Source organism: Lepisma saccharinum, chromosome 16 (assembly GCF_977018435.1).
Source record: "Lepisma saccharinum chromosome 16, izLepSacc3.1, whole genome shotgun sequence".
NCBI classification, from domain to species: domain Eukaryota; kingdom Metazoa; phylum Arthropoda; class Insecta; order Zygentoma; family Lepismatidae; genus Lepisma; species Lepisma saccharinum.
Window position 1 is genome coordinate 22,677,609 of NC_139244.1, and position 25,974 is coordinate 22,703,582.

Sequence of the window (25,974 nt, forward strand, 5' to 3'; positions counted from 1 at the left end):
CATTAAAATGTCTAAAGAATATATGCTACCTTTGTTGTCAATTCTAGCTGCAAAGCAATATATTCCTTGCTACTTGAGGTTTGGTTCGTGCATTGCCTTCCAGCTGAGAACATCCGTTTGTACACTGGAATATATCTTCTCGAGGCACTCCAAGCGTGGGAATGTATCCTGAAAAGAAACTGGGTATGAAATCGCTGAAATGGCAAATCCAATATTTACAACAGTGAAAAAAATTACATATTTTTACTTCGGAATGGTCATTCCTTTGCAGAAAATTTAACCAAACTCACTTGTACAGTGCGATCGAAAAGTCCCCGCACTCACTTTTTAAGAATTTATTGTGTAGAAGGTAATACACATGGGAACGAAAGGAATACATATATAAATGCTTTAGTCCTTGTACTACACAGAAAAATAAATGTAAACCAAAAGTGAGGTATACTGTAATGGCAACGGTCGGTAAAACACAAACAAGATGACATATAACTTTAAGCGCATGAAGAAAAAGTTTCCAAAACACAAACATAACGCAACACAAACAGAACATAATCACATAAACACACAATGGAGGTTATGCTGCACTCTCTATGGACATTGCAAAGTAGTGTTTGGTTTCCAGTTCATAGGAAGTGTTGAAAATGGCCACCATGTTCCTGTAAACACATGTCTACACACTTACACATGTTCCGCGACACCTTCCTCAATGTTTCCGCTGGAATTGCAGCAATAGTGTCAGAAATTGCTTGTCGGAGTTCATTCAATGTGCGAGGGTTGTGTGTATATACTCTTTCTTTCAGGAACCCCCAAAGAAAGAAATCGGGGGACGTGAGATCGGGGGAACGAGGGGGCCACAAATTTTTGGAGATGATGCGGTTCCCGAAAAACTCGCGCAACATAGCCATTGTGTCGTTTGCAGTATGGCACGTTGCCCCATCTTGTTGGAACCAACATTCACGCTCATCCTCTCCCAACATAGCCACGAATTGTTGCACCAAATCCCTGTACACATTGCCATCCACTGTGTCCTCAAAGATCAGGGGTCCAACAATCCTTCGTCGCGAAATGGCACACTAGACACCGACCTTTGCAGAATGTAGCGGTACTTCATGCAGGGCATGTGTGTTTACAGTTGCCCACATTCGGGTGTTTTGTGAGTTGATGTATCCACTGAGACCTGATAAAAATATACAATCCTTCCCCATAACAGTTTGGTATGAATATATTATGTACCAAAAATTAGAATTTTCAGATTTCATTATAAGTACCTTTAATATTAACACAAAGTTATACCTACAAATAAGCATATGCAGAAGTACAGATAAATGAGACTTTACTGTATATACATCATAAATCAATTGATAGTGGATGAATAACTCACAAAGGGGTTTATCAAAGCATACAAGAAAAAGTTATATGAGGTAAATAGAATAGATATAAATGAAAACAGTAAGCAGGTTGCTCGTTCCAACATGCACAATCGTGTTCAGGCATGCATCTCATGGGAATTCATCACTGGTGCCTCATTCAGATGCTTGCAGCTCAAGAGGAAGGTTGTGTTTCTGCAGTTCAGTGTATTGTTACATCCAGTTAGTGACAAAATGGAATGTGATGTAGGTAAATTAAGTGGTGAAGAATGTCATAAGGATGTGTATGGGTCAGTATCAAGAAGCATTAAGGCACTTAGTGACTTCAGTGAAGAAAAGAGGAATCTTCTGATATTGAGAACAGCAGTGGCATTGGAAATATATGCAACTACCATGAAGTGAAGTTTTCTTGAAAGTATCATCATCTTTTTGGTCAATCGTGTTGCAACCCTCTAAAAATCCATAAAAAAGTCATAACTAAAGGACCTTCAGAAATTATGAGTGCACACCTACTAAAGGAAAAGAATTATGTTGTAGATCTGATTCCTGGAATATAATTATGTGCTACATGCTACACAAGATTATTTGTTGTGAAGGAAAATTGCAATAACAAAAACAATGATGTCACCTCCAAACAGGTGACATAGTTGCATGTATTTATGATGCAAACTGGAATATTGGAATTGTTGAAGAAGTCAGCATCGAACATGATGACCTCAAAGTTCATTTTTACGAGCCACATGGACCACGAACTTTACTCCAAATTTCAAGAGACGACAAGACATGGGTGCCTTTCAAGAATATTTTAAGGTAGCTTACACCCATTGAGCTTACAAATGCAACTGGTCAGTGTCACACTATCACTCTTCAGTTGTGTGATGAAATCTCACAACTTTTTGTGGAACACACTGTTTAAGTGGTAAAAAGTAACCAAGTGTTGTTCTTGTATGCTTTGATAAACCCCTTTGTGAGTTATTCGTCCACTGTCAATTGATTTATGATGTACAGTAGAGCGTCGATTATCCGAAGTAATTGGGGGACATGGGTGTTCGGAAAACTGGTTTGTTCGGATAATCGAACTGTACATGTTTATTTGCCAAAAAGAAGTACTGTACAGTAAATTTATTCATAAAAACAGGCATCTCTTTAAGTATGTATTACAAAGTAACGTACAAAGGCAACTTTAGTAGGAATATATAGTATGTGGTACAGTTTATTAAACAAAAATATGTACATATTACATACGCATTTTGCATGAACAATACACACAGTACACAAAATTAACATTTTAAAAAAATCCTTTATTTTGGTCTGTCTAAGCAAGCCTACACGCTTACGAGCAGCTAAGTCACGTACTTTTTTCATTACAGATATCTGAAAGTGAGCGAGTACACAGTTCGGTTAAGCGGTCGTTCGGTTGACCGACGTTCGGATAATCGACGCTCTACTGTATATACAGTAAACTCTCATTTATCTGTACTTCTGCATATGCTTATTTGTAGGTATAACTTTGTGTAAATATTAAAGGTACTTATAATGAAATCTGAAAATCCTAAATTTTTGGTACATAATATATTCATACAAAACTGTTATGGAGAGGGATTGGATATTTTTATCAGGTCCCCCACCCGTGACAGGAGCACTTTTTTCACTTTTCTAATTTTTTAATCATTTCTAAAAAAAAGGGGGGCATGTCTAAGGGTTGAAACTTGGTGAATGAGCACACCTCTATCAGAGTTTTTATCCAGTAAAGCTCAACTTCCTGACCATTTCCTTGCTTGCAAGTATTATCTGCTAAAATCAGGACTTTTAGCATCAATGACCTACTTTTTCAAATGTAAATTTCACCCTTTCATAATTCATATATAACAATGGCTAATACACAGTCTTGTAGCTTACAGTTTGCTGATCATTTTGGTTTTTGTTCCACATCGATAGGATAATTAGGGGCTGAGATACTTCAGATTCAGTAACCCCTTATGACACCACCAAATGGTGGATCTTTGAAAACAAATATGGCTGCCACTCGAAACGTACAGCCACTAAAATTAAAATAATGACAGTTTTCAACTAACAACATGGTAAAGTAACTGCACAGAAAAAATTAGATTTTTAAAAAATTGTCAAGCAACATGGATTGTCCCAAAATTTACCGATATTCTACCAATCAGATATATGTAAAATCCCAAATGATGCATGAAGTACGTGAATGGTTCATTGACTTCCTTAATGAATGTTTGTTTCCAGATGAATGCAATGCAACAGATTATGTAACAGTTGGGCTGAAAAGTTCGTAGGCTGACTCATAGATGGCGTTACTAGAATTAAATCCATGTGATTTTTACTTAGTACTAACCTTCAAAAGATACGTGTATAAATTTCACAGCTGCCGGATAATTAGTTCGTGAGATATAGCATTGTGAGTGAAGCAGCTTTTGTTATTGTGAAAAAATGGATAAAAACAGAATTTCGTGTGTTAATAAAGCATTGCTTTTTGGCGAAAAAAAATACTGTTGAAGCCAAGGCTTGGCTTGATAAACATTATTCGGACTCTGCACCAGGAAAATCAACCGTTGAGAAGTGGTTTGCTAAATTTAAACGAGGCGAAATGAGCATCGAAGACGATGCACGCAGTGGACACCCCAAAGAGGCTGTTACCGACGAAAACATCAAAAAAGTCCACAAAATAATTTTAAATGATCGTAAAGTGAAGTTGATCGAGATAGCTGAGATTATTACATAGCGTTGTTGGAGCGTTTAAAGGATGAAATCACGAAAAAACGGCCCCATTTGAAGAAGAAAAAAGTGCTGTTTCATCAAGACAATGCACCGTGTCACAAATCAATGAAAACGATGGCAAAATTATATGAATTAGACTACGAATTGCTTCTCCATCCACCATATTCTCCAGATCTGGCCCCCAGTGACTTTTTCCTGTTTGCAGACCTTAAAAGAATGCTCGCTGGAAAGAAATTTAGCACTGATGAAGAGGTAATCGCCGAAACTGAGGCCTATTTTGAGGCTAAAGAGAAATCGTACTATAAAAATGGCATCGAAAAATTGTATGACCGCTATAATCGTTGTATCGCCCTCGAAGGCAACTATATTGAATAATAAAATCGAATTTTGTCAAAAAAATATTTTTTACTATGTTAGCCTACGAACTTTTCAGCCCAACTGTTATATTTAGACATTTACTTTTATAAAATGTACGGCATGGAGATTATCCATAAAAATTAACAAAATTGCAGAATTTTGAACTAAATAAAAAGATACTGATAGACATATCAGATCGGTAAATGGGTAATTTTACCGATGAACTGATATGCATATATTGGCTGAAACCAATAGGGTACCGATAAATCTGTCCCATCCCTAATTTTTAGAGTAGAAATATGAAAAACTTACTTCAGTTGCAACAAATGTCATGTTGTTTAGAGTCTTTTTCTTTATACGGGAACGTCTGTTGGAATAAATTCTCTTGGGCCACCAACCAGGCCACTTCTGGAACCGTTCCAGAATAGCTTGAGAGAATTTATTCATAATTTGTCATGAAGAAGGTTTCAAGACTTACTATGAACGTCTGTTGTAGCAAATTAATGTTTACAATGGGAATGGACCAAAATGAAATTCTTACCAATACTAACAAAGTATTACCATAAAATATACTGATAATCTTCCAATCCAAAGGGCCTCCCCGATGGTGGTGTGGTAGCGTCGTCTCCTTGTATTCAAGGGGTCCGGGGTTCAATAACCGGTGGAGGCACATAGTGGTCCGGATTTCACTTTAAGCTGTAGGTCCAGTCCTGATTAGCTTTACTGTGCATAAAGCGGACTTAAAACACCAAATAAATCAATCAATCAATCTTCCAATTCAAAACAAAATTATAAATGTTTTATGAAAAATATAAATGGTTCATTCACCAACAGACGTTCCTGTATAAATGATGGATTACCAGATGATTGCAAAAGACTTTGGCTTGAAAAAGAAATGGCACTTCTGATGAATCTTGTGAGATTTCTAGTGTATAAATGAAAGAAAAATCCATATTCAATGCAAATACAAATTTGATATTTAATATTGGGGCCGTTTACCCAAGACTACTAGAAGGAAAGGCTGGGGTCAGACACGCCTCTTTTCGCGACTGCTGCGGGTGTGACGTCATGGGCGGACAAAACCCAGCTGAGTCTTTACCCCATACGGAAAGAAACGTGGAAAGGCTGATCTGTTTTGTTCTTTTCGCTCCATTTTTCTTGTATTTCTCGATTGTTGGGTTCAGGGTGCGAAATCCTGGAGGGGACGAGGGGGATTTCCCCCCACCAACAATCTTGGCCACAAAAAAAAACCACCAAAAATTTCCCGGGGGAAAGAGTTTTTGTTATAACAATGAAAAGATAAGCAATTACTTTAAATTTCAAATATACTTTACTAAGAATAATATTGAAAACACACAAATTAGTGTAGTTGTGAGTGTTGAATGCTTTCTGTCTCAAGAGATCATTAACAAATCTACATCAATATGTATGAAAGTAACAAATTAATTTCTAATTAATAATCACAATAATTATTTTAATTGAGTAATTTATTTTTACTTTTAATAACATTACAAATATGCACATCGTATAATTCACACATATGTCTGTGGGGAGGGGGGTTGTAGGTTACGAACTTTCTCCCCCTCACCAGTTTTCAATGATTTCGCACCCTGGTGGCTTGTGAGGTGTTGCAGTTCACAATGCCTTCAGAGAGGTGTTGCGACGTGTCGTGATCTCCGATGAAAAAAATAAAAACAGCGGGCGACAATATATAACTGAACACATCGCATCTAACGAGACTTGTTAGTGGATTGCAATACCAGTAGTCTCATTACACAACATCAGGCTACCATACACTTCAAAATACACAACTTGCTATTTATATACGAGTGATGCTTAAATGACAACGTAGTTCAACTTCCGTCCTCCATTGTTCTATTATTTATTCAGTCAAATTTTCATGACAATCCCCCCCCCCCCAAAGTTAAGTGGACTCAACCAGCTTTCACATACCCGCCTGTAGGCACCCCTGTTCGACATTCCACTGATTATATATACGTATAAGCAGTGGTAGGAAGTAGCGCGCTACTTGTAGCGTCGCTACTGTAGCTAGCTACAAAATTTGTAGCGGTAGCTGTAGCGGCACTACATTTTTTAAATTGTAGTTGTAGCTGTAGCGAAGCTACAAAATTCCTGTAGTTGTAGCGAAAATTTCGCTACAGCTACATTTTTCTCAGCATTTTAAGGTAATTTTTGAAAGTGGCAACGGCGTTAAAAATAAACGACAGTATTGCTTACTTTTGCAAGAGACTCAAAAAGACAAAGTCCATTACATGGGAATAGAGATAATCTATATTATAAATATCTTTATATCGCAGGTTATAAATATCTGCGTAATTTATTTCATTAGCATCTGAATAATTCTAATATCCAGATAACTAACTGGCATATATGAATATATTCTGGCTAATAGCCATTTCTTTTATCTGCATCACTATTTTGTGGAGAATCATGCCTCATTTGCTACACCGCCAGGAAAAAATGCCCCGTTTGCGCCACCCCTGGAACAAATCCTGTGGATATTGATGGCGTAACAGACAGCAAAAAATCGAAAATTACTGTGTAAAACACAACTTACAGTGCAAAAACGAGCAATCCATTTTCAACTAATCTGACAAAGCAATAATGCCAGCAATCAATGGTTCAGTACGTTAACAGCATTGATCATTGCAAGTGTATAGGATCACACCGGCAAGAAATTATTGTTACAAGAACGATAATGTTTCTGAAATTACAATTATTTTCGTTATAATGTTTGTTCGCAAATGTTAAAATTACAATATGGTTAGAACACTCGGGTTTGCACATCAGTTTCCTCAATATATTTTATCATATTGTAAAAGAACGTACAAGTTATTGACTTTCCTGCAGAAATGACAATTTTATTTTGTTAAAATACAGAGTTTTCAAATTTATGTATTTTTCCTACTTTTGCGTCCCTTTCTGTAACTTTTTCTAATCATGACAATGAGGATGCATTTTTTATTTAGTTATGCTCTTATCTATGGCCGTTTTCTGCCACTTTTGGCTAATTGTGAGAATGAGGAAGAATGGTAAGCAGAGTGGGGAATGTAGGAGCAGGAGGATCCCAACCTCCCAACTAGGCGTATTTTCTAGTATTTGTTTTGAGTCCACTTGATGCACAGATCAGCTGATCGAGACTGATACGAACCACCATGTGCCCTCCACCGGGTATCGAACCTGGGCACTTTGAATACAATGCAACAATTACAATTTCCACCGTGTCTTCGGGGAAGCATTTCCAACATAAAAACTTACGTAAAGCATTGCTCCACCTGTTTCTCATTTATACCATTAGAAGCATCACCCAGCTATCCTCAAGGTTCGATCAAATATCCGCCATCCCCCAAAGAACATTCTGTTTAAGTTAAGAAAAATAAATTGATAAATATCACATCACGCAACACGTTATAGTTTATTTCGATATATGTGATATTCTTCCAATTAATTTTAAAAATAAGTCTGTCACATAAATATTTTTGATATGACAATAAGAACAACACAGATACGTGTAAGACCTAGTTTTTTGAATTGATATCCCACTTACAAAGGCACTTTATTCTCAAACAGTTTAGTAAAAATATGTAACTGAAGTAACACTGCTATAAAAATTATAGAATGAAGGGGATCATGGTAATAAATAACAGAATCTACTTTTCAGTACGTACAACTATCATACTAGGGCTTCTTTTGAATAGCCATATACTTGTTTTAAGTTTTTAATACAGAAGTAGCGCAAAAGTAGCGAGTAGCGAACAGGAGTAGCGTAGCGAGCTACTTTTTGGTAAATGTAGTTGTAGCTGTAGCGAAGCTACATTTTGGAAGAGTAGCTGTAGTTGTAGCGAAGCTACTTATAAAATGTAGCGTTCTAATCACTGCGTATAAGTATATAAAGTGACCCACGACTTTCTTCAGTTCTATGTCTCAAGTTTTCGTTCAGTGAAAAGTTTTTTAAAGTGTGTGTTACATAATACACACGGAACTTCCTCACATTCCTCCCTGTGTAGTTCAAAGATTCATAAGACTCAGAATTGTAATCTGAATAAGGAAATTTAATTAAGAAATAAATACCAATAGTCGAAGCAAAGTTACCAAAGTTGAAGAAGTTAAGTGAAAACAGCTCCTCTCTCACTCCTAAAAGAGAGCAATAGACGAGATTGTTTTCTTTTACATATTCAACTTATCCATAATTTTGGCTTTCTGCCTTTCTTTATTTAACAAAATTATTTTACGCATTCAACATATATATTTTTCTTTCTGCCCTAACAAAAGTTGAAGAAGTGAAAACAGCTCCTCTCTCACTCCTAAAAGAGAGCAATAGACGAGATTGTTTTCTTTTACATATTCAACTTATCCATAATTTTGGCTTTCTGCCTTTCTTTATTTAACAAAATTATTTTACGCATTCAACATATACATTTTTCTTTCTGCCCTAACAAAATGCATTACTAGGTGTATTAACCGCAATTTTACATGAAACTAATGTTTCACAGAGGAATGTGACGACTTATAAACTACCGATAAAATGTGTGCGTAAATGGCTGTGTAATCCAACTGTAAGGACATACGTTATGTCGGATCCTAAGTAAGTCTGTGTATTCACTCCCAATTAGCTTCTGGACATAATTACGGCTCTTTTTTGTTCATAATTACTGCTTTGATTCGGCTGCGAAACCGGAGCGTAGAGCGATCTGTCCACGCGTGACGTCATGCCTGACGTCAAGGACCACGTGATCAGGTATGGCCCCAGCCTTCTACTCTAGTAGTCTTGCCGTTTACCCACTGTACTCCCTTGAGAATTACGTCATTTTTTTTTGTAATCGACATATTTTCAAGTTTTACGTACTGTAAAAGTGGTTCCAGCATTAGGAAAGCACAAATAACAGATATTTGATCCCAAAGAAAGGCCCACGTAAGTTAAAACCTGCAACTTCAGAGTACTTTCGCCACTTTTTGTTAGTAAAAACTGTTCGTATGTACACTAAAATAGTGAAAGAACATGCCGAAAATAACTATGAGTACCAAACCTAACAATCCTAACCTAACTACGTAAAATTATAGCTGCTGTTGTGGAAAGTCATCTTGGGTGCTATACTCTTTTGCACGAAGCCTTCTGGTTGTTCTGCTTCACATGATGAGGTAACAGACGTACTTTACTTCACAATAACACATTTCCGAGAGCTAAAATCTACGGAAAACGTTCATAAACAACAAAATCTTCATAAACCATGCAAGATATTTCACTTTCTCTAGGGAGTACAGAGGGTCAAGGGTACCTTAATATCCACTGCCTTTTCCAGTATGAAATCTCTGGACTTTTCCAGAACTTCTTAGTCATAGGTCAATTTCCTTGACTTGTCCAGAATTCTAATATCAAAGGGTTGCTGTACTCTTTCCTTCTCACATTTCCCACTCATTTTGCAAAACCAAATTTCCAGACTTCTCCAGTTTCCAGGTATGTTTGAATCTCTCTCCAGACCAATCAAATGGCTTAATGCACTAAAAAATAAGTACTACATCCTTAACTTTGCATTTTTGATGAACAAATCAAGTTCATTCAATATTATCGGAAATATATGCCAATTTTCATGTGAACATTATTATCTGGTTATGTATTATTTCATTCTATTTGCTATCCCATACCATTTGCAGCCATGATTTTTTTCTGTTGTTACAATCCATACCAGCTATAAATTCCATGGTTTTCACACAAATAGCTTCTAACACCACATGCCAAGCAGAACATGTTTGCCTTATGTCCTCTTACTGTCCACATCTGTTTGTAACTCCATTTTAGCCTTGACACTGCTCCAAAATACCTGAACTTTTAAAGTTTTATTTTCTAGTGTTCCTGCTCTCCAACATGTAAGATAAATGAATTTACCCCACCTTTATTTTAGACACTATAATGATAATAGTTGAATGCTTGATATGGTCACATACCTGATACTTTAAGATCTTGAGCATCGATATGGAGACTGCCATTTTAGTAGTAGGGTCAAATTCACCATGTTCTGGTCCACTTAGAATTGCAAGTACGTCATTACTAGATCCTGAATTTTTTGTAATATCGAAGTACAAAATATGTAACAATAATTGCTAAAATATGTACCTAAATATGTATTATCAAAAGGATATGTAGCTAAATATGTAGTATCAAAGAATATGTAATATACCTATTCAATGATCAACTTGAATGTCTAATGCAAGTCAGCAGCAATAAACCAGAGGCTCTAGTATCAGAGTATTGTATACGTGTGAGCTACTCCACCTAATACAAACAGCGCAGCATTGCTGAACACTTGCAGCTTTCAAATTCGGTGCAGTTGTCAAACTTCTGACTGCATTAAGGGAAAAGAGAGCTCTTTGTAACTTCCAAAACAAATTGTAAAAAAAAGCATCCACAGAAAGAACAATTGAATAAAAATAAGAAGCTGTACAAGGGAATATATTGTGTAACTCGTTATGTACAGGAAAGTAAATTTCATGTCCACCGATGCCAAGTTTCTAGGTTCCCTGCCAAAACCTAAAAGCGAAACAAAAATATGTAACCAGAAGGGGGGAGGGGGGGAGAAACTCCAGCATCTTTCGATAAATAAGAGTTCTCCCTTTTTTTTTTCTTGTCTTCAGCCTGTCTCTCGACTTGGCAGCCAATTCTAGGTGACTGTAAGCATTATGCATATCATTGATTAGAAAATATGACATCGTATGTGCTACAAGTTTTCTTCATCATGTTTCAGAAATAAAAAAAATAGGAAAAAGTAACCAAAATATGTTGTTTCATGTAAAGTAAATTAGCAAATATGTAAAATATGTAATATCCTGACAAATATGTAAAAATGTGTTAACATAAAACTTGTGGAAAATCATGTGTTACAAAATTCGTTGACATTTTCCTGTTCAAGGTATGTAACTAGAAAGGAATAGAATATGTCTAGTCATTACCTAGATAAGAGCTTGCCTGGGCAAGAGGTTTTGAAGATTACCCAGCTCCATTAACCTACTTTCCAAGTCCCAACCTCATCTCTGAGGGTTCATCAATGACAGAGTCTGAAAAAATCGGTATCACACAACACAAGAGTTACGAGCAGCTGTGAAAGATGTCTTCACCAGGGTGGCTACAAACAAGCAGAAATGAAATTCCCTGACTTTTCCAGGTTTTCCAGGACAAAATCTACATTTTTCCCTGACAATTACAAACTAAACTAAATCGATGTTTTTGCAAATGGAAATAATAAACTCATACAGATCCACGTACCAGTTTTGTTAAGTACCAATATTATCTTCTATGAAATTGACTTAATTTCTCTATTCTCTATGATTTGAATTCAAACTGCAAAATAGTGAATTTGGAAAATTATTACAATTCACAAGCTAGGGAAGGATTACGGAATATTGTCATACGCAGTAAGTTTAAAATAAAATACTTGATTATTTTTAAAGTTACGACTAAATGAGATAAGAGTGAAGAGTGATTAAGAAATAAAAAAGGTAAAAAAAAAGATAAAGTGCTCCCCTGTGCATAGCACCATGCCATGAAGGCGTATAGGGGGTGTAGGGGTAACGCCCCACACTTTCTTGATCCGGTCGTGAGTGGGGGTGATGTGATCAGCATCACGCCCCTGACCGCCTTTACCCCCCAGGGTTTCCCCCAGGTACCCATGTTATTCGACGCTAAGAAATACAATTTGTAATTTATCAGTCTCCTTATACATTCTCGGTATTATATGCTGATATTTCCACTGAGGTTTGGAACCCTCTGCTTGCAAGAACCATGAGTGCGCACTCATTTTTCAATACATGAAGCTACTTCTCTCTTCTCTGTAAAGAAAACAACTTAACTCTTGCATATAAGTGAAACACTTGAATCGAACAAAATAAAGTTGTATATTTCCTTACATTATGAATGGGATTTCTGCTTCAGTACAGTATATCCAAGTGAAGTACTGTGAAACTGACAACATGCAGTTATACCATTAATGCTGACGAAAAGGGTATGTAGGTATTGGAAATTTAAAGCAAGCAATTTATAGAATTTCATTGTATAGGTACCTGACTTAGCTAACCACACATTAAAACAGGAACACTAAAAGCTTCTGAAAGTTCATATACGAGAGGCATCCTGAAAAAGGGTCCAATGGTCCCTATACGCAGCACTAGTGGTCGGAGAGCGACACACACACATGCAGGCAGGAAGAAGTGGCATGTACTTGTAGCTGTAATCTGGTATGCTTGCAATACAGCCATCTTAGGAAAGTTCTAGGTTAAATATTGCAGCTCTCTTACAGTCTCCCACCGACTGCGATGTAGCCTACGTGTAGTAATCAGATTTTTGCACGCTCAGAATTTGGCACAGAGCCACCAGCAATCGTGTGATGTGTGCAGACCAGATGTCGTGAAAGGTAGTATGGTCAGACGATGGTGCAGACAATTCACGAAGGCCAATCAAATGTGCACAACCCCATACAGCTGAGTACACACGGGTGTTCCATCAGTTCGGTGAGAGATTTTGGACCACTTCCTGTACAGCCCTGGCCTTGAATGTACCGACTTTCATCTCTTTGTTTAACTGGAGGTCTCTGGCAGGGCAAGGATTTGACAGCTACACTGCGGTAGAGATAGTTCCATGAGCATACAAAATTTAGTGCCATGCTACGACAAATGCCAGAACAACGGTGGTGATTATGCCGAAAATTAGGTTAGGAATCACTGTTACTAATGCAATAAATTACAACTGATATCCTTGTTTTATTTATACCTAATCGGTAGGGACCTTGATATTTTGTTACTTTTTTTCAAATTGGTGTATTTTTTTTTTTACTATAACGTGTTATTTTCCCCAAAATTCACATTTTCATTTTAGCGCATTTTCTGGCAAATATCTCAAATTATACCTTCATGGTGTTTTAAAACTACTGTTTCAAATTGTAAGTCACATGGCTTACGCCTCTTTGTGAGAGTTTGATATCTTGAAAGCTATTTTGGGTAAGTTATTTTCCACACCCGTTTTTTTTTTTAATTTTAAGGTAAGGATTTTAGATAATGGCATTTCCCCCGTATATACTGAAGGGTGCATAATGACCATAAGTGGCGATGCACCCAAAAAATTAAAATCAATCAATCTCATGTGACAGATACCGATATATTATGGCACCAAAAATTGGCATTGAATTTTTTTGACTTGTTAGTGTTACGTTTCCCAAAATTCGCGTTTTTGTTTTAGAACATTTATCTGCCAAATATACTGAAACTTAATACTCCATTGTGCTTTTAAACTATTATTTTAAATTGTAGGTCACATGGTCTACGTATTTTCGAGACAGTTTGATATGTTGGAACAGATTTTTGAGGAAGTAAAAGTAAATAGCTCCCCTGCACTTTTCCATGAAGGTGTATAGGGGTTTGGAGTTAGGACCCCACACTTTCTTGATCACGGCTGAAGGTGGGGGTGATGTGACCAGCACAACGCTCCTGGCTACCTTTATTCCTCAAAGTTTCCTCAAGGTACCAGCTTCATATGATGCTGGGTGGTGCCGTAGCAGTTTGAATAGGTGGAAAACATCCCAGTTCTCCCCCGCAGGGGATCGACCCCGGGTCTCTCGCATAGTAGTCAGACGCCCTAACGACTGAGCTCCATTATTACTAGCTCGACAAATGCCGATGGTTCACACTTAGCTTGGTAATTCAAAACATATCTCGTGCGACAAATACTGAAGATGCTGCTCCCGTGTGACGGTAGATACGCACTCAATCTCCTGTTAGAACCCTGCCACTTTTACGTGATTTAATGTGGCTGTCGGAATTATTCCATGTACGTATAACTCTATAGTTTACTCTTGAATAAAATGTTGGAAAACTTGCATGTTCTATGTACACAAACATGGCCTAGAAAAGACAAGCATGTTGGATTTCATGGAATTTTTCATTGTTTTAGGACATGTCTTTTAAAAAAAAAAATCGCTAAAAACGCCAACAATTCGCATTTTATGCCAAATACGCATTATTTCGATATTTCTAACGGGCGAAAAATGTGTCCAGACATCACTGCACATTCCTAAACATAACTTCACAGCAATTACCATTTTTCACGGTTTTGGCGTTTGCGAAAAATCAATGTCCCTACTAACAGACAGGACAGAGAGTGGCGTTAATTTCATTGCAATACTAGTGTTGCAGTAAATTTAAGGTTGGGAGCATGCACTTGCCAATTTTTATAATGTTCACCAATGCAGATTTATGTTTCACTTTTTCGTAATAGTATTCAATATCCCGTTTGGTTGGATTCTTCTTGATATCTAAGAATAGTGCAATGTCATTGTAAACGTATGTTAACTTGTGCGAAACCAGTAATACGTCAGGATGATGAAAGAAGACCTTCGTAAGCACTGCTACATTAAAGAAGGTGAAGTGAGCCAGAAGAGTAATAAATTCCAGCAGCATATTTGCAGTCTAAAGCTCTTCTTGTTTATGCATGAAATTTTTGTTGGATGTTGCAGTCAATGCAATTTCTGTCGCATATTGTAGTGAGATACTTTGTCGGGTGGCGATATTCGACAAAAATCGTATGTATCAATGTAATCTATTTGTTTCAATGTTCCTTCAGTTTGCCCAAGAAAATGCCTTAGTACGACGTCCGACAACTATCGGACGGCGCCACCGGCTCTTATCCCCTCCATCTGTTGACAAGTTCCCTTACTACTCCTATACAGACAAGAAAAAAATAATAATTCAATGCATTTTCCATGTAATATTTAGAGGCTTAACCTTTACTCCCCCGATGATACCATATGGTATCATCAGAGTAAGGTCATACTGGCCCGATGATACCAAAAGGTATCATGGTGCTGATTACGAAATAAATATGCTTTTCGGAACTTGATACTCTTATGTTTGGGTGGAAACTCTGACACAGGTCTGGAGCAAGCCTGGGAAATTCATATTGATGACCAACCTCACCCCTCTGCCCGCAACATATCCATGCCACATTTCCGAACAGAGTTTCACATTTTGGCTCATTATTCAACTTTTATGGCACTCAGGAACATGAAATGTTACAATCTTTTTGGAAACGTCCATTCTTTGAAGGGAATACTAAGGTTTGCGCCTTCTCCCACAAATAGCGGGAGAAGAAGGGGCAAACTCCAGATTTTTATAGTTTTGTCATTGAAATTCGGGGGTCACGCCCCCCAAACCCCCTTCCTCGGTTCGGCGATCTGAATTGTACACTGTTGCATGCTCTGATGTTTTAGCTGCAAAACAAAACTTATCCGAAGTAGATTGCTCCCATATTGCCCGAGTTATAACAATGTTCTGAGTAATATGCAAATTACCTATTTTTTAGTAAAAAACAGAGTTTCACATTTTGGGTTATTATTCAACTTGTATCGCACCCAAGAACATGAAACATGTTTCATTCTCTCTGGAAACGTCCATTATTTGAAGAGAATACTAAGGTTTGCACCTTCTCTCCAAAATAGCGGGAGAAGAGGAGGCAAACTTAAGATTTTTATGTCGTTTTTTTTTTCATTGAAATTGGAGGGTCGCGCCCTGCAAGCCCCCTTCCTCAGTCCGGCGTTCTGAATTATACACGGTTGCATGCTCTGATGTTCTATCTGACAAACAAAACTTATCCGAAGTAGATTGCTCCCATAGTGCCCGATTTCTAACAATTTATCTCCAAAAATTCAAATTACATATTTTTCGTAAAAAAAAATCACATTTTGTCTTATTATTCAACTTGTATAGCACCCAAGAACATGAAACATGTTACGTTCTCTTGAGAAATGTCCATTCTTTGAAAATAATACTAAAGTACGCACCCTCTCCTCAAAATAGCGGAGGAAGAATGGGCAAACTCCAAAGTTTTATGTTTTATCCATTGAAATTCGGGGGTCGTGCCCCAAGCCCGCTTCCTCGGTCCGGCGTTCTGAATTGTACACGGTTGCATGCTATGATATTTTAGCTGCAAAACAAAACTTATCCGAAGTAGATTGCTCCCATAACAATTTTCCTTCAAAAATGCAAATTACCTATTTTTCGTAAAAAAATAAAAATAAACACATTTTGGGTTATTATTCAACTTGTATCGCACCCAATAACATGAAACATGTTTCATTCTCTCTGGAAACGTCCATTATTTGAAGAGAATACTAAGGTTTGCGCCTTCTCTCCAAAATAGTGGGAGAAGAGGGGGCAAACTCCACATTTTTTTTCATTGAAATTTGGAGGTCGCGCCCCCCAAACCCCCCTTCCTCGGTTCGGCATTCTGAATTGTACACGGTTGCATGCTCTGGTGTTTTAGCTGAAAAACAAAACTTATCTGAAATAGATTGCTCCCATAGTGCCCGAGTTATAACAATTTTCCTCCAAAATTGCAAATTACTTATTTTTCGTAAAAAAAAATCACATTTTGGCTTATTATTCAACTTGTATGGCACCCAAGAACATTAAACATGTTTCATTCTCTTGAGAAATGTCCATTCTTTGAAAGGAATACTAAAGTTCGCGCCTTCTCTCCAAAATAGTGGGAGAAGAGTGGGCAAACTCCAGATTTTTGTTTTTTCCATTGAGATTCGGAGGTCGTGCCCCCAAACCCCCCTTCCTCGGTTCGGCATTCTGAGTTGTACACGGTTGCATGCTCTGATGTTTTAGCTGCAAAACAAAAGTTATCCGAAGTAGATTGCTCCCATAGTGCCAGAGTAATAACAATTTTCCTTCAAAGAGTGTTCGAATTTAAAATTCCCGCCAAGAAGCCCGGGCGAGAGAAATCTCTCTCTCTCTCTCTCTCTCTATCACTCTATCCTCCTGCCATCACTGGGGTATAAAAGGGGCCTAAAAGTTGAGGCTGAAACTTACGAACGAGATTATCTGTTCCCGTGCAGAGTTCCATAACGATATTAAAAAAAAAAAAAAGATAAGATGAAATTCCCTGACATTTCCCTGACTTTTTTTGACACCTCAAATTCCCTGACTTTTCCCGGTTTTCCAGGTTTTCCAGGTCTGTCGCCACCCTGTTCACATACGTGACTGCGTATTAATGTCCGCAATACATCTGCCAGAACATGATGCAGAATTCGGCTATGTTACGAGAATGACGATCTCCATATCAATGTTCTGGACTCTTAAACCATCATTAGAGGCACATATTTTTGGTAAATAAAAAAGCAAAATTTCGGTACAAAAACTGAGTCAATTTCGGGTTCAAAAGTGGTAAATAAAATAAAATATCGGTGTTATAGTGGTGAAAAATTGGATGAAAAGTGGTATATAAAAAGACATTTTCGTTTTAAAATTGTGAATATAATCCTACATTTGATTTAAAAACTACACTTATTCCACAGAATTAACATTTCACTTCTAATAGCACATTTATGTAAGCACATTTTTATGTAGTTAGCAGAGTATTAAGTTTATTTCTGTGTAAAGGAGTCCATTTTTGCTTCTCCAATATTAACAGCAGAATTAATAAAATTTCCGGAAATTGCATAACACTCAGGATAATTCAGACATCAGAAAGTGTCGCGTCAGTGAATAAACTCTGAATTTTGTGTTTAAGAGTTAATTTCGCTTTTTGCAGTTCATTTCGCATAATTTCGTGACAAAACATGGTCACAAAATGCATCTCACACCTTTCAAAAACATGAAAAATTAACACTACAATGTGATTTTTCAAATTTCATTTTTTTGTCAAAAACGAAATATGCATGCCCCTAACCATCATGTATGTGTCCACATCAAGCATTTAACAAAAAAACATGATTGTGTCGAAAATAAAGGGGGTGGGGGTATGCCTACATTGTGACCACTCTGTATATTCTGATATTGTCCATCGAATGTACAAAATAAACTCATCTGGTGACAATGAATCATATTCCTTCCATGTTAGAACTGAAAGAATGACAAATTTATCGAAATTTTTGCCAGTAGATGCAAACAACATCAACAATTTTCCAGTTATACCTGTATTTCATTGTAAGGTACTTACCACAACTTGTTTGTCCTGTCTTACAATTTACATAAATCAATTATCAAAACCAACCATTCAAATTGCATAAAAGAGGAAGAACATCTGCTTACCTGAAATAGAGGTATAAGTCTTTTACTGTTCACTTCATCTGCCTCTTCTACTATAACAGCCAGATAATAGAGAACTCTGTGCTAGAAAGAGAATTCATTTATCAATGATAATTCAAGATTCCTGTGTATCAGTAACAAAACTTAGCTAATATGAATTAAAAAATGCAATACAATTATCAATCATTGTTAATGTTAATATCAATACTAGAATATTTTAGCAATTTCAATACTTGGAATGGTACCAATATAGAATTTACTTATAATGATTTTCTAGAGATAGTAAATATCAGAGGTCTAGTAATCACGAAGACCTTTCCTGCAGCAATGTTAAAGAGAAGTGCTTCCAAAAAGAAATCATCTAAATACAGATGCAACTGCAAATTCGTTTCATCGAAAATAATAACTACAAAAACACTTGCTGCATAATGAAGCTAAGGAAAGCAATCTATATATAGACTCTAACGCAAATAAACATTCCATATTAGGTAAGGTAAAAAGGTAAAGTTCCCTGTGCACATAGAACCTTGCCATGAAAGCACAGTTAGGGGATGTGAGGGTAGGGCCCCACACATTCTCGATATCGGCCATTTTGGAGGTGATGTGATCAGCACCATGCTCCGGCCACCTATACCACCCAAGGTCCCTACCATGCCAATTGATCTGAGGATGGGTGAGCCCCAGAGCTGCTTTATGCGGGGGACAATGCCAGAAAAATTCTGACAGATCACCCACCTTGGGAATGAAACCTTGGTCTCCTACATGGCAGTTAGATGTCCTATCGACTAGACCAGCGTGGCTCTAATTCCATATTACAAAAGAGAAATACTTTTCAGGAATCGACAAAGCATCAACAATGGATTCTTTGATTGCGAATTGCCCACATAGAGTACGAAAAGCTCAAAAGCTTGAAAAAACTGTCTATAAAAATGACTTGCTGGCCTCTCTTAGAGAGTCTATATATATGTAGCTCTGCTGCAGGTAATGGGTTAAAAGACATCATTAGAAATTAAATCATGTAAAAAAATGCCTGTGCTCCGTGATATATTCAGAATTAAACAATCTGAACTTGGGCCAGGTTCTCTACCAATCACCAGTAACAGTTCAGATTGTTTTATGATTTTTTTTTTCAAATTCTCCTAGCAGGAAGACTAATTATCGTAGAATTTTGGTTACATTATTACATGAAATTTGAACCTTCTTTAAAGTAATGAGCACTGTTTGGATTTCGAAAAAAGTTATTTACGTTGAAAAAACAACTTAAAAATTACCTTACGCAAGCGTGCATGCTTCACATGGACAATGTATTTTCCGTTGAAAAGCAACTAACTATCGTCAACTACTGGGAATTAATGTAGAGTTAAATATGAACCTTAGTAGAATTTATTTAGGGACTTTATTTTAATGCTAAGAGAACCAAACCTGGCCTGCCTAACCTAACTACTAAAGCATATATTGAACAAAATCTTAAGTAATCGCTAATTAAAATTAAACCATGTTAAAATTGCATTTGTAGCATGATGGAATCGCAATAAAACAAAAGGTGATACTACTTATTTCAAACAACATTGGAATAAACTTCTTTTATGTGCACACTTTCATTTCAACATCATTCACTTTTTTTAAAAAAAATTGTGCAATGCCTATGTTGACACCTGGATATCATTCCTAACTTTCCACCCTACAAATGAAGTACAATTTTTGGAATTTGTAAATAATGAAAACTAAATTCAACAGCTAAACATGGAAAGAATATAATCAGATAATAAAATATTACTACTTACCATAGTAATTGCTTCATTTATAACTATGTTGTTTAGGTTCTTCCAAGCTATAAATTGGGATATCTGTTGGCCACTTTTAAACGTTGATGTTATTTGCAGGCCAACAGATGTAACGATGAGAAGACACTCTGTAGGGAAAGAGCATACATATCATTAAGTGTATGTTAAATTACTTTACATCTTCCTTAAGATTGATGTTTCAATTACATTTTATTACAGATGAGGATCACAGATACATCAACGAGCCTGCTAGCATAACAATCACTAGAAAGGGCATAATGCAAGAAGCCCTACATTCTTCAACACAAGCAATCGTATGAAGGAAAATAACCTAATTTCATATTGGAGCTTATTTTTAAGACCACTTTCCACACAGAAAGGCCAATCGAGACTGGCCTACAGTTTAAAGTGTGATCTGAACCACATTTTACTCCACCAGGGATTCAACCCTGACCCGTTTTCATGTGTACAAGCAAAATTATTTTAAGCTGTTTGTACACGATCAAATGAATCATGAACAAGTTGTTGAATTGAATGTGGTAACGGTTCCGATTGTTTTATGATTTCTCATAGCACACACACTAATTATCGTAGAATTTTGGAAATCATTGTCACACGAAATTTGAACCTTCTTTAAAGTAATGAGCACTGTTTGGACTTGAAAAAAATTATTTATGTTGAAAAAAACAACTTGAAAATTACCTTACGCATTTCTCATGGACAAGATATTCTCCATTGACAAGCGACAGTAAATATTGTAGAAGCCTGGGTATGAATGTAGAAGTAAATCGGAACCTTAGTAGAATTCATTTAGGGACTTTATTTTAATGCTATGGGAACCAAACCTAACCTGCCTAACCTAACCACGAAAGCATATATTGTACAAAACCTTAAGTAATCGCTACATGTTAACAGACATACATCAAAATCAAACCATGTAAAAATTGCATTCGTAGCATGATAAAATCACAAAAAAAAAAAGGAACTTGGGCCCAATATGGTGCCAAAGAAGTAAACACACAACACCATCATATAAACTTCTGCAACCCTATCATATAATTCTATTTCTTAAAAAATACACATGGATGCTAAAGAGATGCCATTCTCAGGGATGGAGTGGTTTTCAAAGCATGTTATGTGTGCATTGCGCTTGATCCTTCATTCTCTTTATCTTTATTGTCACAATTAATCCAGAGAAGTTGAAATGAAAATTCACAAAATAAAATAAAACAGCAATGAACAATTTGAAGCTAAATTACGTAAAAATGCACTGGATTTAATACCAAAGTGAATGAAAATAATGAACTATGTATCAGTGGTATATTCCTACAACCATGCCAAGTCACGTTGAAAATAAGTAACTTCTTGAGGGAAAAATAATTTTAAAAAATTTACAAGCAAAGCAACGTAGCCATCTTGAGGAATACATTTCCAGAAAAACCGGATCCAACATTGACACTATTGATGCTAGATGCACCAATTTTGAGGTACCATTGACCCACCGTACCCCCTAAAGAATTACATTTTTTTTTAATTGACAGATTTCGATGTCTTATATTATATAAAATTGGTTTCACCATGCAGAAAACAAACACAAATAACAGAGATACTTCATCCCAAAGTAGGGCCTGTGTAATTAAAAACCTGCCATCTCGAAATACTTTCACTGCTTTTTATTAGTAAAATCTGTTTGCATGCACACTAAAATAGCAAAATAACAAGTTGAAAATTGCTATCACATCTAAACCTAATTGTGCAATGTCATGTTTGGTGCAATATTCACTTGCACGAAGCCTTCGGGCTGTTCTGCTTCATCGTAAGGTAACTCCTTGAGCTAAAAACAATTGAAAACGTTCATAAACTATGCAAAATATTTCATTTTTTGGAGCGAATGTAGAATATAGAGAATATCTCCAATTTCGTTAATATTTGGTATACTAACTAAATTTGTCCTTCTAATGACGAATCACGTCTGGAAATCGTGAAAAAGCTGATGTAAGGTGAGAATTTTTTTTAAAAAAAAAAAGCTGTATCGCATTGTTTTACGAACAAAATTTTAACTAAGCTTGCCTAACCTAACCTTACCGGAAATGGTTTGTGGGGCTACCCGTGCATGGTTCGTGCAGCTACCCATGCATAATGTACTGATCAGAAGGCCAAAATTAGTTAATCTACCAAATATTAACAAAATTCAAGATCCTTTCTTACCCTAACCTTACCGGGAAAGTTTCGTGGGGATATCAGTTAAATATTTTCCCAATGAGCACATATTGTAACAAAATATAAGTATTGTAGCAGTAGCTTCCTCACTGCGCACGATGCCATTTTACTAGAAGAACGCTCAAACACAGTTGCCAAACCAACCTCTAATCAAAGTCTGCATTCCACATGCTCTTCTACCTCGTCGTTCTCACTGTCGAAGCAACAACTAATGGTCTGCAAGTAATAAAGGAACAGTGTGGCAATGCTGTAGACAGCCCAACGAATGCCGAACGTCACTAGTTAATATCATCAAACATGGTTGTCATGTTTATGTATGGAGAATGATTGCGGTAATGAAGAACGTAATTTTGCAACATATATAGACGTAAGTGTACAATTTTTACACGTGACCCCCAAACCTTAACTCCAGATACTTTACCAGAACTGCTTATTTAGTGAGTATAAGAAGTAGGAAAGCAATTGGAGACATTCTCTATATTGTACATTCATACCCATTTTTTTTGAGCGGGTAGAGAGAGTCAAGGGTATCAATTTTTGCAGGGTAGCATGACAAAATATCACTCTTTGAGGACGTTATCGCTGTAATTTTGAAAACTGGAGGTCCTCGCGGTGAGTAAGGTTTTCCTTCACTTTGTCATTATTATATGTAAAAGTAAAACATAGCAAGTAATAAACCATTCATATGTTATTGCCAATATGTAAGGAAAATTTCAGAAATCAACATTTCTCCTAGCAATTGCTTGCCACTTATGTTGTTCATGCCTGTTGAAGAACTGTTAATTTTCTTGGTACTAGTTTACTATCCTTCGGACAGATTTCTTCATTTCTACAGAAGAAACTACTTACCGTAATAAGTTCCTGTAGTATTGTCTAACATCTGGAAGGTGTTTTGTGTGATGTGGGAATGTTTCATAGCGAAAATTCAACCATTGACACATAGCCCCACGAACCATTTCCGGTAAGGTTAGGTTAGGTAGGGTCACAATAGGTTACAATAGTTAAAAATTGGTTCCGAAAAAAATATGTGTAACCCCACACACCATTCTCGCATAGCCCCACAAACCATTTGCGGAAACGTACGTTCTTCAGTTACAAAAACACTTTTTTTAAAAAAAAAAAAAAAAATTGGATACTACTTTACTATACCGGAGACTGGATACCCTTGACCCACTGTAACCCCTGGAGAATGTGAAATAGTTTTCATGGCTTATGAAGATTTTGTTGTTCATGAACGTTTTCAGTTGATTTTAGTTCTCAGAAATGTTTCTTGTGAAGTAAAGTATGTATGTAACCTTAGCGTATTACTTTACCGTGTAGCAGAACAGCCAGAAGGTTTCGCGCAAGTGAATATAGCACCCAAAACTACTCTCCACAACAGCAGCTATAATTTTAAGTAATTAGGTTAGGATTGTTAGGTTTGGTACCGATAGTTATTTTTGACGTGTTCTTTCGCTATTTTAGTGTGCATACAAACAGTTTTACTAATAAAAAGCGGCGAAAATACTCTGAAATTGCAGGTTTTAACTTATGTGGGATATTCTTTGGGACCAAATATCTCGGTTATTTGTGCTTTCCTAAAGCTGGATTCAATTTTACATTAAATAAAGCATTAAAATCTGTCGATTAAAAGAAAATTCGACGTAATTCTCGAGGGGGTACAGTGGGTAAACGGTCCCAAAAATAGTTCAGCAAATATAATAGTAGGCTAGTGACGGCACTGTACAAAATGATGGCAAATGAACATTTCAACAGTGCTTAATTCCAGAGTTTAGTACAAAATGTATTCTAGTAACACCTATTATGGTAAAAATCTGATATTCCCTGGACACCTATAACTCCTTCGTTTTGTCAATTTTTGACATTTCTACTTACCTATCTGTTTCGCGGAACATTCTTTAATGTGTATTCACGTTTTTTTGATGAAAGTAATTACAATTTTTTTTAAAAAAAAAAGTGTTTTTGTAACTGAAGAACGTACGTTTCCGCAAATGGTTTGTGGGGCTATGTGTCAATGGTTCATGGGGCTATGCATATTTTTTTCGAAACAATTTTTAACTATTGTAACCTATATGTGACCCTACCTAACCTAACCTTACCGGAAATGGTTCGTGGGGCTATGCGTCAATGGTTGAATTTCCGCTATGAAACATTCCCACATCACACAAAACACCTTCCAGATGTTAGACAATACTACAGGAACTTATTACCGTAACTAGTTTCTTCTCTAAAAATGAAGAAATCTGTCCGGGGAATATCAGATTAGTACCCCTATTATTATTATTGGAGGTGAAAGGTACATTGTGTCAGTCAGTGAAGTACATAAAAGGCTAGAAACAAGATGAATGGCGGTTTTTCAGGGTTCATTTAAAGGGGACTACACCCTATGTGGTGAAATTTCGTATTACACTCTGGTCAGATGCATTTATCCTTCTGAACACTATAACAGGGCCTCCCCAATGGTGCAGTGGTAGCGTCGTTGCCTTATAATCAAGGGTTCCTGGGTTCAATACCCGGTGGAGGTACACAGTGGTTCGGATTCCACTTTAAACTGTAGGTCCAGTCCCGATTAGCCTTACAGTGCATAAAGTGGACTTAAAACACCAAATCAATCAATCAATCAACACTATAGCAAGACACTAGTGTGTCAATAGAATAGCATGATTATAGCACAATGACACAACTCTGAATTTAACATTAAATTTGAAGAATTAGATGCAGTGTAAAGTGTCATCACCTCCTATCCTGTTATAACATTTTAACACAGAACACATTTGCTCACCTTTATCAACTTTCCATAATAATTCGAAAAGAACATACTTCGTAATTAGCACTACGAAAATGCACAAGATAAACAGTTTTAAGAAATTCTCATTCACGCTGAGCACCATGAGTAAGGAAGCTGAAACAAGAAATCCAACTGTGACAATAAATGTTTTTAAAGATTCAGCCTCGCTTGCCACAACGTATTCGTAGCATATATTTGATGCACTATGCTTCAATATTCGTAAATTCAATTTACGCCCACTTATGCTTTCTTCGATACTAGTTACGGTTTTTCCAGACATCAAATCACACTTCAATGCACAACCAAAATTTAATTATTATGGCAACAAAAATTAAATGTTCCCACAAGCAACTTCCTTTCAGTCTTCTTCTTCTTCAGTCTGGCTTGGAACAGCAATTTGAAATGTAGACTATATTTAATCGAATATACAAATATTGTTACTATGTAGTCACTTATATGAAATTAATGTACTAAAATATATCAAAGCTCGTGATATACTGTACGAAATATGCAATAATATTTAAAAATAACAACCCACCTTACATTCGTACACAACGGCGCCCTCAGTTTTGATGTTTCCCGCCAAAAATGGACATTCGATATTTACATAAACAGTTAAATACAAAAA

At 36.5% G+C, this 25,974-nt stretch overlaps 1 protein-coding gene across 1 annotated transcript; it reads right to left on the minus strand.

Moving 5' to 3' along the window:
• Window positions 1-36: 36 nt before the first annotated feature.
• On the minus strand, window positions 37-25,745 carry LOC146000334 (phosphatidylinositol N-acetylglucosaminyltransferase subunit H-like). Its single transcript, XM_083137857.1, has 4 exons — window positions 25,341-25,745; window positions 20,339-20,466; window positions 18,558-18,638; window positions 37-168 (listed from the first exon to the last, which is right to left on the minus strand). The coding sequence occupies exons 1-4, from the start codon at window positions 25,624-25,626 to the stop codon at window positions 70-72; spliced, it is 594 nt and encodes a 197-aa protein (XP_082993983.1). The 5' UTR covers window positions 25,627-25,745; the 3' UTR covers window positions 37-69.
• Window positions 25,746-25,974: the final 229 nt, after the last annotated feature.